Below are 13,363 nucleotides of genomic sequence, written 5' to 3'. Positions count from 1 at the left end.
TGTGTTTTGATGTCACTAAATAACTACCAATGAAATAATCGAAATCTGCAGAGAGGCGGCTGCCAGCTCTTTAAATTGCACACAAGTACTGAGACCACATTAATAACAGGATTTATCTGTAAGTAGTAGTCAGGAAGGACAATACTATATACACAAAAGAAGATTTGAAGTTAAAGAAAATTTTTTTTTTAACTACATGGCTGAGATATCTATTTTTGAAACATGACTGTAAATATCTATTTTTTTTTTTTGAAAGGAAATATAAGTCAACCTTCTTAATATCTCAGAGATCATGTTAGTGATGAGCAGAAAAGAAACAGAACAAAAACATTAAACACATTAAATGCAAAACCATTAAAAACACAAAGCCTTTAGCACCAGATTTCAACACTGTTGTCAACTTAGGAAAGTCAAACGGAGTTGAGAGCTAAGTCAGGTGTCACAGTTCAATTTTTCTAGTAATTTTTGTGCCATGAATTGATTAAGGGTCAAGATAGATTTCATCTGCAACTTCAAATAGGTTAATAAATTAAAACTATTTCATTCAAAAGAATTACTCTCCAAACTTCAGACCAGTATCTGATTGCTAGTTGAGGGTTTAGTTGATGGCAAATTAAGTCTCTCTGACTGTGGAGTCATTGTGTTTGTCTTCAGGATTTGTTGATATGCCATAAATTTACCGTGGTATAATGCAAAACTGGGGGGAAATTATTTCCCTTGTCTTCACCATCATTAATAAAGAAACAGCCAGTTTTAATACTCTTTAATGCTGTGCATGTGGTGTCTCTTTGGTGTTTGAAAACACTACTTACTTAAATACAGAAAAAACACTTCTGTTTGCATGAATAACATTTAAGCTGGTTCCATCTGAGGATACATACTCTGGGTTTCCATTTCACCCACACTGCCACAGCAGCACATAAAAGCGGTCAGTCTAATCATGCCAGGAAGCAGCACAGACACAGCATAGCAGGAGTCCTCCCTATTCAAAGAACTCAGTCTGACAATCTGCCTCCACCAGCCAATGACAACAAAGACCAAAGCCAACTAGCCCTCAGGAAAGTGATGTCTGATGGACCACTCAAGCCTGAAGGAGGTGAGCAGAAAGACATGGTTAAGAAACCAACTACATCCCAAATCCTTCTTGCCATGTCAACTAATTCATTGCGATATTTAAATATTTATTTTACCCCTCCATTAAGTGCTGTAAATGTTAACATGAATCAAGAACTCTGCTTGATTTTTCCACCTACCAGCGCATAAATCCATAATGAAAAACTGTGCTAAGAAGCATTATGAAACAACAAATGTGTGCACTTCCATTCCACTGGAGTACTTAGACTTCTGTTGAAAAATAGTATAGCTTTGCTCATGTTGTTGCCTAATAAAAAGCATGCATCCAAGTTGGTCTGCTTAAGCATGATTGGACATTTCTTGTACTGTGACAAAAAAAACCCAATTGCACATTTTTGGTTCTGCAATTGTAATTGAGACATTAACAATTTCCTTTTCCTCTTCCAACATAGTTATTATGTCAACGGTCATTAGCATAGATAAATTTTCAAACCACCAGTGGAAAGGAAAGGAGTTTTGATCCATGTATAGCTCAGTCTCTTGATAGTTTTCCTATCAGCATCTTTAAAATTATTTTCTACCTGTAGGCACCTGTAATACCACCTATCAGTAATTTATCCCCTCATCTCAAATAAAGAGCCAGAATCTCAAACAGCTCAAATTGCCACTGTTCTTTTGATTTCTGGAGCATTTTGTTTATTTTCATGGAATCTGAGGGATAATCCAAATAAATGTACTGACTGGACTCCAGATGTTCTCTTGTGTTGTAATGCCTTCCTAAGCTCTCAAGACTCGTTGAAGGTTTTTCTGTCACACCGTTGCACACTGTGAACAATACAAGCTGTCTGAGAAGGTTGTAGGAGAGAAAGAGGGAATGATGCTTCAAACTATATACCCTGAAGGCAACAAGTCATTACATTACATATTAGAAATATTGTAGAGAATTATGGGAATAAGAGTTCACATTAATATAATTAGTATATAAGGGAGGTTAGAATTACTATGAAGAGATGTGGTACTTTTGTCTTTTTACTTGTAACATTTATGCACAATGCATGGTGAGCTACGCAATGTTTACAAGTCTGGTTTCAAACCTGAGAAGTTTTGGCTTCTTCTTATTGTACCAAAATTAGTTTGTCCAAATTTATTCATATGAGATGGGCCAGCAGTTACCATTTTGAGGTTAATGACTCTCATGAGTTCCAGCAGGAATAAAAAGCAAGACGATTTCACTGCAGTTTTGTGGAGTATGAAAGTAAAATGAGAAGAGTCTATGACCTTGAATGGAAAAAGCACCAAAGATACTCAAACCAGCTTCCAGTTTATGGAGTTCATTGTGGGATGAAGAGATGATGAAGGAAGGAGAGGTTTCCCCTGCATTTCAAAAATTCTAAAAATTGAGACTATTGTGAACAATGAATATTAGGCCATCATCACTTTGCAAATCCATTCTGAAAGGGATGATGCATGGTTGTGGTACCCACCCCCCTTACAGTCTACTTTACTGGCACCTGGAAAAGAACCCAATAGGAACTGGTTTTATTGACTGGAACAGTCACCTTGGAAAGTCAGTAATTTTTGTCACTATGTCTCAAAGCCCTTTACTAAGGAAGCTATTACAGATAATCCACAAAATTGTTATTATTTTTTTCCACAGCTATTTTACTATGCATTTATCAAAGAACAGCATCTTTTAGAACAACTCTTTGTGTTTTTTCAGCCCAAGTACATGAGGGTGATGGAAATGATTCTATGCTGTGAGTGGTCATCTGTCCTTCTCCAGCTAGGAGAATGCTCAGAAAGAGTTTCTTCTTTTAACTTGGTCTCTCAATAGCCTCCTTTTTTTTCCTTTTGAATTGAATTGGCTCCTGAAAACAAGCAAACAAACAAAACAAAACAAGAACCCTCAGTCATTCTCAGAATGTCTTGGAGAAACCTTTCTCTACTTCTGACTCCTAGGACATTTTCTATTGGATGTATTTTGTCAGTTATTAATTGTGTGTCTGTTGAGAAGCGAAAAGGAAATCATAAACAAAACCAGCACCTGTGGTATACTTAGCGTATTTTGTGAATGCAAAGGACTTGCATCAGTTTAAGTATATTGAACTGAACTGTTTCTGTATTCATTTTAAACAGTAAAAAAGTGTATTTTAATCAATCTGTTTTAAAATTAAGGTGAAGATGCAACAAAAAAAATTGGGTTTTGTTCAGAACCATTGTAAAATCCAATATTCAACTAGAGCATTCAATTAAAAATAAACTCTGAAGTATAATTTTCTTGTTGCCTGTGGGAGATAAGAGTGTGATCTGCAGAGAAACCAATTGCATATTACACATTCCCATCACATCCCTCAGAGAGGAACAAAAATATTTCAGAGCCAACTCTTTGAAGCCAGAAGTTGCAAGGGACCCAAGTCAGAGGAAGAGAGCAGTGCCTAGGTTTCATTTAATTTGATTTAGGTTTTGTGCAAAATATGAATCGTTGCCAATTACATATTCACATAAAATTAAGCACATTCCTTTCATCATAAGTCTGTGTATTAGAGTTTATCCACCAGATGAATCAGTTTTAGAGATAGTGTAAATTAGTCCAACTGTACAGTTTTATAAGGATCTGTGGTATCTACATGTATGTAGCTTAAAGGGTAAAATTTGATGGCCTTGTCATTATTGGAAGAGAAAAAGGTGCCAGTTTTGGCCCAAAAGGAACAATGGTTAACATTAGAATATACAATAGTTAACAAAAACAACATTATTTTATGACCAAAGAAGAGAATTTCTAGAAATTTAATGCTTCCTAGGATCTTTGGAAAAGAATAAATTAATATTTAAAGAGTAAATAGCTCAGTAAGTGAATTTAAGCCTGAACATCATTGTAGCCCTATGCATTTTTCTATCCTTTCAAACAGGCACTCATGAAAGAGAAGCTACAAGTCAATATACTGTTGCTTGAATATCACATGGTGATGGATGCCATATGCACTCCTGTTTTATTTGGCTCACCTTAACCCAACCAAACAAGCAAGTAACCTGCCAAGAGAAAAACTCTGCTATGCTCTTGATCTGAATTAGGTAGCAAATGTTAAAGATCTAGAGAAATTGCCATGTGTTTCAGTTAAAGATACAAACATACCTGTTAAATTACCATTTAAGGTAATACAAACATAGTAATTCTACAGCAATTTCTGCCTGTTTTTCAATAACAAGTATGTTTTTTTCAAGCTCAAACCTCTGGGAATTTAAAATCACAACATTTTCTTAAAACTTCTTCTAACCCATGTACCCAGTATTATTTATTTATCTCCTTGAGAATGGGGGGTGGGGGAGGAGAAGGGGAGGAGCACACCACCACACCATCTCATAGAAAACATTTCATCTTTTACATTACACATCTTCAATCATGACACAAAAGCTTTTCTGTGATACCTAAGAGGAAACTATTTCCAAACAGCTGTATGTCAAGTGGTTTCATTGATAAGGGGGACATCTACTCTCAGAGTTGATACTGTTAGATAGAGTATCTACATTAGCCAAACTGCATCAGCATTTTCAGAATTGTACCCAGTTGAACATATCAGTTTAAACATCTCAAAGAATGCTAATTTAAAACTCTTTAGGTCCAAATGTAGCAGACTTGCTTATAACTGCCTTGGGCCAACAACTTCGACAAAAGTTCACTTAAATGTCAGCATAACAGGTTAAGGGTACACAGAAATGTGATGTGATGTATGCGTCAAGATATTGCTAGCATTGTAGAACCCATGATACAGGTCTGAGCTAGCACTGTGTAGTTTCTAGACACTTAGTTGCAAGAAATTAAAATTGACCTGAATTTTCCTTATCACTAAGTTCTATTTCCTGGCTTTAGCAACAATGGAGTGAAAGGAAATTGATTCCTAGGTTCTATAAATCTTTTGAAGTGGATATTATTGTGATCTAAAATACCTGCTCATTTGGGGTCCTTTTTGGTCTATATCCATTTTCACATATTTAATAGGCAATGCCATGTTTTAATTTCCTACATTATTTTAGGATATTTCCTTCACACTTAAATAATTTACTGCTCAAAGCTGTTTAATGACTAGTGTCACTAATCTCTCAATTTCCAAGTTAAATAGGTCTTCATATTGTTACAAATAATCCATTTCCAAGTATCATTATCAACACAAGAACAGTTTGTCCCCACTCTCTGCAGATACCAATAATCTGAGGCTGTCTTTTGAGCCTTGTTTCAGTTTAATAGTTGGCCCATTTTACTTTGGCTATTCCTGCTGTTTACTCTTCCACCATTTTGAACTGACAGGTAATTTCAGAAAAATTGCTCAGATTCTTCATTTTATAACACTTATTTCAAAAGTCTATTCAATGGTGGACTAACCTTACAGAGTTCATGGAGAATTATTTAATCAGAAGTGCTTTGCTGAGTAAAGAAATTACTTCACCACAGTTTCAGAAGAGTGCTGTATTTCTGCTACTCAACTCAAACGGTAAATTTCTCTGTAAAGGGTTGTGTTGAAATTTCACAAAATGTCACTGCTCAGTGTGTGGTTAAATGAGGATGAGTCCATGGCTTAAAGTCCTGTTCAGTATGAGGGAGCGTTAGGAAAAGAAACTATCTGAACTGACCTGAGGTGTATGTGTTTGATCACTAGTTGTTTGTGCATCCACATTCTGTTGCCAGTTGACAACAGATGCAACAAGCAGTTGCACCTTACAGAGCAATCTAGAGAGCCCCTGCTTTTAGTGCTAGCAAACCCTTCATAAACAACAGGTAAACTGGCATTTGGGGCAGTTTGAGATTGGAGCACTTGAAGCACAAGGTGACTGAAAGTGAAGAGTAACCAAAGTTCTGCCAAAAGACACTGTGTGTGAGTTGCCCAGTCTGCTGATCAGCAGAAAATTACCCATAGCAGATTGGTGCTTTCCCCTGCTCCCAGGGTCTTGCATCTCTTTGAGAATACTCAGCATGATGCTATCAGGCTTCTTTGTCACCCAGAGTTTCCCATGAGACTGCCAGTTATAACGAGCAATTTTTTTTCAAGTAGTTAGAGGCAAATTCTGAAAACTTAATCCTGAATACTTGAAGGCATTTTCCCCTCCTTCTGTTTGATTCACAAATAGAATTTTCTTTCCCAATTCATTTTGACAGTGTAATTGTGCTTCTAGACAGTTACCAGAAAAAAGGGAACATCTACAGTTAATTCCCCAGGAGAACGTGCTGGTTGAGTCTGTTCTTCTTTTCTCCATAGGAACTACAGAACTACATAGTCCCATTTTTCAAATTGAAATCTTTAAAAAGAGAAGTCCATTCACTGTAGAATAATGGTTGGAGTGGTGACAGTGCTGGATTGTTTTCATTTTGCTGCTGACTGATTTGACAGTTCATGGCTATAGGTCTCGTGTGAATGATCTATCTTCCTTATGTTAGGTTTTAGAAAACCGTCTTCTCTGTTGTAGAAGCAGACTTTTCTGAAAGATTAAATGAGATCATATGTCTTCCATTCTTCCCTTTCTTATTGATTTTAATATGATATTTTCTTTATACTAAGTCATTACTTACGTGCTTTCCTTGGCTATAAAAGTTGAGTTTTAAGCTGGGTCCATAAGCCAAAGCATAAGCAAGAGCATATTTTTGCCATAGATGCATTCAACTAATATCATACTACTACTAACAATAATTTTTTTAAAAAATAGAAATAAAATGAAGGAGCTAAAAGGTAAGGTCAGTACTAGCCTCCATTTTCTTGAATCAGCAACTCTTTTCTAAGAAGTTGTAGGGGAATACATGGTCAAGTATCATTCTGTTGAATGAAAAGTCTATTATTCTTCTTCCTGCAAACAACACAGAATATCTGTCTAACTATTATATCTTTTTTTCTTGGGAAACCCTGATCCTACACCAGGGATAACATTATGATCCACTTTCTTAGAATCTGAAATAATTGCTCTAAGCAGTGGAGAAGTCTTCCAATTCATTTATGCACTATTCACTAGAATGACTTTTGCTCATGCCAGAGCCTGTACAGGCAGTAAAACAATATCACTCAGAGGTAGGTTTAACATCACTTTGGTAGCTATTAAATATGACATGTGTAATCATCAACACCCAATCCAAGTAGGGAACTACCAGGTAAAATAGGATTAGCAGATGAAAATGAAATCAAACTACAATTATAGCTTTGTATAATAGGAAATTTTGTGCACTATTTCAGAGGAAGCAGCTCATATTAAAGTTTTAAACTTTGATTTCCTATTTCTATTCTTTGTAATTCCATGGCTGGTCAGCCCAGACATAATTGAGGTTACATTCCTCAAAAAGTACTAAGCACTTGATAAACTGCATAAAAAGTTTATGGAGAAAGGATTGGAGGGTGTGAAAGGATATCTCCTCTCTCCCAGAGAGAAGCCAAATGAAGATGGGTGATGGCTTTCAGTTAAGCCTAGTCTCTTCCATTTGCTGAGGCCTGAAGAGTCTTTTCTCTAAAAATGGAAAGATTTCAGCATCATATGTAATTGACAGTAAGACCTTGCGTATGAGAACTATTTTAAAAGTTCTCTAAGTTTTGGAGAGTTTCTAAAAGTTACTTGGCTTTTTTTGTGTTGGTTTTTTTTTTTTTTTTCTAAGTTCCAGGAAAAAAATTGAAAACCACAGGGCAAGAAAGCAGTGAAACATAGCTTTTCCGTACTCTTGATACTTAATATTCAAATTATGGCAATTGCCTTTGCCCAAGTTCCTTTTCAGATAAACGTTGTAGATTTCAGCAAAGCAAGACTGCACCTTGTAGCATCAGGTACCTCTGTGATACCAGAAGAGAATGTCTGATCTTTGGACCTGAGTAAATCCATATGAAGCTGTTCAACTTCCACAGAACAAAGCACCTCCTGACAGCACTTTGAGGTCAAAACCTGAGGGCTAAGGCATTTTCCAGAAGCTCTGTAGCTGAGAATTAACCTGCCAGAATCTTGTAATTAAAAATAGAATTGAAACTAAATATAATGCAATTGTTATTTGTCTATATATGGATATGAACCCAGTTCACCGAGCAGGGTGGAAATTATTCTGGCACTTCCAGGGCTTCACAGACCTTACAGAGACTAGTAAGACTAGATGAGTTCCACAGTGAACTCTGAGTTTCTTGTTAAAATTTCTAAGGCAACGTTCAAAGAGAAAGTGTAAGACTGCAAGTGAATGTACAGACTAGTCATTTGAACATATGAACATGGAACCAGTTCTATCTTTCAGCTTAGAGTACAAATATAACCATGGTTATTCTTACTCCCAGGCAAAATATTGCCTGGCAGCAGGCATTGCCACATCTTCAGAACTTTGAAGCTTCCTATATAATCAGCAGAAGTTTAGAGGTCTAGACATATCTGTAAAAATACAGACATACAGAAAATGTGGGTGTCTCACAAGTTATGGTAAGTTCTCTCTATCAAGATTCTCAATTTGTCATGAAATCAGCTCTAAATCTATTTGTGGATTTTGTGTCTTGTCACAAACTGGCACTGTAGTTCATTACTTTCATAGAGCAGACAGGTGGGGAAAAAAAACATTAAAGTTTAGAAATTTCAAAATCCAGTCATGAAACTAAATCTAGATCCATTATAACCATTCATCAAGAGATCTTATGGAAAAAAAATCAATATGGAAAATTTTGTGAATTAGAGAAAACAATAGAGAAACTAAAAATACAGTATATTGAATGTGTCATTATGATACAGCTGTTTCAAAAGAGCTATGTATTGATTACAAATAGATGAAGGAAAACTTCTAAACCATTTATAAGGGCTTAATTCAAGCTTTTCTGGCTTGAACTAAATTATAGGTTCTTACTAGTTTTAGAAATCCACCAGTAAAGATACAAGAAATTACTTCAGGCACTAGCTTTTACAGCAAAGTCAATAAAAATAGCTGAGATACGAAACATCCTTTCAAGCCACATATGTTATGATGGAGATATATATGCTACACTAAGCAAATTCATGCCTAAGAAAAGGATGAAGATGCTTTTTTGTGCTGGCACAATAGTGTTTTGGCTTCCATGGGTTTTGCAGATGTGTTGATCTCCCAGTTGTTCTCACCTGTGAGGCATTTGTCCTGCCATGGAAAAAAAACAAAAACAAAACAAAAGCCAAAACCAACCAACCAACCAAACCACAAGAAACCTCAAACAAACAAAAACCCAAACCAAAACAATGTAACCTAAAGAAACCCTCAGAATCCCAAACAACATACATCTGGAGTCATACAGGTCACACAAACACTGTGAGAATTGATGTTATGAATTAGTTTGGGACAGGCATGAGAGAGCACCAATTCAGGACGTTGAATATAGGGCAGCTGGCAATAATGCTCTGTAATGGAGAAGTTGACCTCTGTCCTTGAAATCTTGCTCTTGCCCAACCTTTCCCAACGGCAGTTTGCTGACATGTCACCATCATCCTAGGAATTCACTCACAGTACCACCAGCTGGAAGTGACAGAGCATTCCCTGCACATTGAGCTGGCTGTCTCTGCTGGAAAAAACATAGGTACCTTTCTCTCCTGGCAAGATACTGAGAGTATCTGTTAATAACAGATGATTTAAAAATTTATTAATTTGTATTAACTTCCAAGAAGGCAGCCTATGATCGATGTATAAAATCATGAAAGAGAGCTAAGGAATAATTTTATCTGAAAACAATTCCTCTTGCGGCTGTGGGCAACACTGAAACAAAGGAGACTAATACAGTTTAAAAGATAAAAATGTTACATGACAGGTTAGTTTAGCAGTGAAGAGTCACTGTGCAGAATAAGAGTTCTGTCTTAACTCAAAGTTTGGCCGCAGGATTGGTGATATAAGAATTGCTTCATTCATTGCATCTAATTCCAATTACTCACCTGTTTTTATATTACATTTGAGGAGTTACACACAGCTCCCCGGTCCCACATCAGGCAAAATGCAGAAGTCTTCACCAAAAGTTTTATTCAGTCAGTCAGGCGTAAATAATATCGGTCGCCAGTTTGAAGCAAGACACTGTTGGGGCTCTGGCTCTTATTAAATTTCAGGTTAGATACTTGAGTAATTTCTTGTTTAAAGAAGAATCTCTTTTAAGTGCTTGTATAAGAGTTTACAGTTCACCAAAATAACATAAAATCTCCTTAATTCTTCACAGAAAAATAACGTTACAAAAAAAGTGTTTTCTATCTTCAGTATATATGCTCAGTCAGTTAAAATAGATGAAACATTACAGTAGTAGATGTGATAAAACATATTTAACAAAAAAATAAAAAAATCTGCATTAATATTCCCAGACAATTGTGTTATTCAATATGAGAATAGCTACTCTATTGTTCCTGTATTAATTATTTTGTGCAATGTCACTGTGTCCTTTTTTGTTTATATTTCTCAACTTGCTAAATGCCAAATACTGGAAGATTTTTTCATGTAGTGCAGTAATATCCAAAACACAAAATAAGGCAATCTGAAGTAAATCTAACATATGCTATACTAACACCAAATGGTCTTAAATTAGATTAAGGCATCTCCTGTCAAAATATGTGCATTAAAATTCTAGGCACATAGTGAGATCCAGATGGGTAGGAGCAGTTGAGAAATATAATGCAGTAGCTGTGTTATGTCTATAGAGGGATGGAGGCCTTCATACAGTCTCTGTGACTATAGATTGTGTACTTATATATCCTTTCAGACTCCTCTCCTTCTCAAAATCACCAAATGCAAAGAACATTTCACGAGGAATGTGAGGAAGGCCCACTGGGACTTTCATTTTTACAAGATTATCATAAGAAAGATTTCAGATGAATAACTGATTTTCTGTAACTTTAGTCAGAAAAGCAGTGTTAATCAATCTGTCCCTTTTTTTTTGTCCCTTCAGGCTGTTGATTTGAACAATTAAAATGACTGGACAAAAAATATGGTGGTATACTATTTGGTTTAGAACACCTTGTTCTATGTGGAAATAAACATTATCTGCAAAATACAATAAAGCAATACTTGAATGTAAAATTTGAAAGTGAAACTGTTTGAAGCATGTGATTTTGATAAACTACAGTTTTTCTTAATGTCAGTGGTACTGATGTCTCGCAAGTTTTTTAGTAACCCACTGTTCCTGCCCTGTACAGCAAGGTCTACTAATCACCGACCTGCAGAAAGTTCTGTCTCCACTGGCTCATCAGCCAGCAGTTTTGGCAGTGGATACAGCATGGATAGCGAAGGCAGCAGCAGTGCCACAGGAGAGAATAATCTATTTCCCATCCCGAGAATGTAAGGCTTTTCATTTAATATACTGTATCCTCCATGCACAATTTATAGCCCTTTCACTTACCAGTCATCTTCTTGAATAGTTTCCTCTGCAGACTTGAGTGATGCAGTAGAATAGCAGCTAACTGGGGAGAATTTCTCTGAGTACATAGTTTTATTCTGCTTTGTTGAGCACTGAGTTGTTAATAACCAACCAAACCTCTGCCTCAACCTCATGATTTTTTTCTCCTGTCACACAGGAAAGGTGCGTCTAAGCTTTTGATGAAAGTACGTAGTGTTGCCCTTGGCTCATGTTTTAGTAGTACAATTTTTCTAGGCCTGAGAATGCTTAATTTAAGTTTTCAGATTTTTCTCTTATAGAGAAGTGTTATTAATGCAAATGGAATCTATATTGTGGATATACCCCTAATTTCTCCAAGTTTTTAGGAGCTTGAGTAGAATTTTCAGTTGTTTGCAAAAGAGCTTTTTGGTACAGAGTCCCTCTAGGAATTATCAAGCTACTATCAAGTGCAATGATCCTATAAAATGATTCAGTTTTCAAAACATTTTACACAGTTAAGCACTCCACAGAGAAAAGTTTTGCCAGGATTTTTTCCCCTCTACTCTGTCAGCATGTGCCTTCATTTGGCAATTTCATTTATATTACTTTATAGGACAAAGTAACTTTTCCTGATAAACCTTTAATTCTGGCCTGAAAAAAAATATAGATTGACTGCTTTCAAAGTATTAGTTGGCGGTCATTGCTCATTCACTGTCTGCAATAGTTGTTCAATGTTTTTCTCTGGACCACAAGTTTTTTGCCTTTCCCTTGAAGTCCTGAACTATTAGTCATAAGAGATAGAGGCTTCCTAGAAAAACTTGAATGAAGTAAAAATCCTTCTCAAGAACTGTGATGTATCTGAGAATTTATAATTTTCTAAAATAAAGCCCAATAGGATTTGTCTACAGCTTGTTAGTAGCTAAAAGAAAAATAGAGATAAATCTAATATTTCAATCTCATCTTCAGAATTTAAGAGGATGATGTGAGCTCAGGTTGTAGGATACTAGTTTCTTGATCCTCCTTGAACTTTTCCCTCACAAAAAAGGGTTGTACTTCCCAGTGGCAAAAAGATGTTTTCAATCAACTTTGGCAAAAAAAGAAAAATATGGTGCCCTCATTCCTAGTGAGAAAAGCAAAGATGCATAAAAATCTTTGTTCACAGAAACACAAGATGGAGCTCTCAATAGAAATTTTCAGTTCACATATGCTACATTTGAGTCCAAATAGTATCATCTACTGTGTATTGCCTCATAATGTGACAGTACCTACAGTTACTTGGTATTTGGCTGACAGATTCACTGCTCTCTTAAGCCTGAAATCAGCCCCACTTCTACTGAAAAGCAGGAGTAAGTCTCCACAGCTTCAGCATTTCTCTTATAGCAATTTGTTCTCATGAATTAAACAAAATATATCCAGGCCTCTTATTTTCTGTTAAGACTGGACTATTTTTTTCTTTATTATGACATTGTAAAGTAAATTATTTTTATGCTGATATTAGACAGAGACTTTAACAATTACACAGGAAATTTTTAAAGACAAGACACGCTTTGTTTTTCATGTTAGTCTCCAGGGCTTTACAGCAATGTAATGAAAATGAATAACAAAATTACTGTTTACTGTTAGATTATTCCTGGAAAGAATGTTTAGTGCAGATAACTGTTTCTATTTTGAATTCTGTATAAAAATTCTTATTTACCTGCATATATGTATGATTGATATTCTAGTTAACATTTGCATTCACACTGGCTTTATAATAACTTCAGGGACTCTGACCTTGTACAGTAATTCAGCATATCCACAAGAACACAGCTCACAGTTTGGATGTGAAGTGTTAAGCAGGCTAAATGCTTTTAAGTATCTTGGTATTTAAAAACCTCTTTGGTTGTTGTCTTCCTGCTTAGACTAAGTTTTTGATTTATCAATAGAAAACGTGTTGGATATGCTAAGTTTTAAACTCTTTACTTTAGTCCAAATGCTTTTAGACA

The 13,363-nt window shown here is 35.8% G+C and overlaps 1 protein-coding gene across 9 annotated transcripts in view; it reads left to right on the top strand.

Moving 5' to 3' along the window:
- The window catches only part of PCLO (piccolo presynaptic cytomatrix protein), a 340,916-nt gene that overhangs the window by 277,684 nt on the left and 49,869 nt on the right, over positions 1–13,363 (top strand). For 3 of the 9 annotated variants that reach the window (XM_027711469.2, XM_027711470.2, XM_027711467.2), the window contains exons 21-22: positions 914–1,096; positions 11,200–11,341. The exons of 1 other annotated variant lie outside the window; for it this stretch is intronic. In XM_027711469.2, coding sequence (XP_027567270.2) covers positions 914–1,096; positions 11,200–11,341 — 325 coding nt within the window. Of the gene's footprint in view, positions 1–913; positions 3,208–11,199; positions 11,342–13,363 lie in introns of those variants that run through there. 5 more of the 9 variants (XM_039388718.1, XM_027711471.2, XM_027711468.2 and 2 more) reach the window with 4 other exon arrangements.

This window comes from Pipra filicauda, unplaced genomic scaffold (genome assembly GCF_003945595.2).
Source record: "Pipra filicauda isolate LSUMZ 115617 unplaced genomic scaffold, ASM394559v2 scaffold101_size5749837_pilon, whole genome shotgun sequence".
In the NCBI taxonomy this organism is placed as follows: Eukaryota; Metazoa; Chordata; class Aves; order Passeriformes; family Pipridae; genus Pipra; species Pipra filicauda.
Note: the sequence above shows the minus strand (reverse complement) of the source record. Positions and strands in the feature narration are given on the sequence as shown.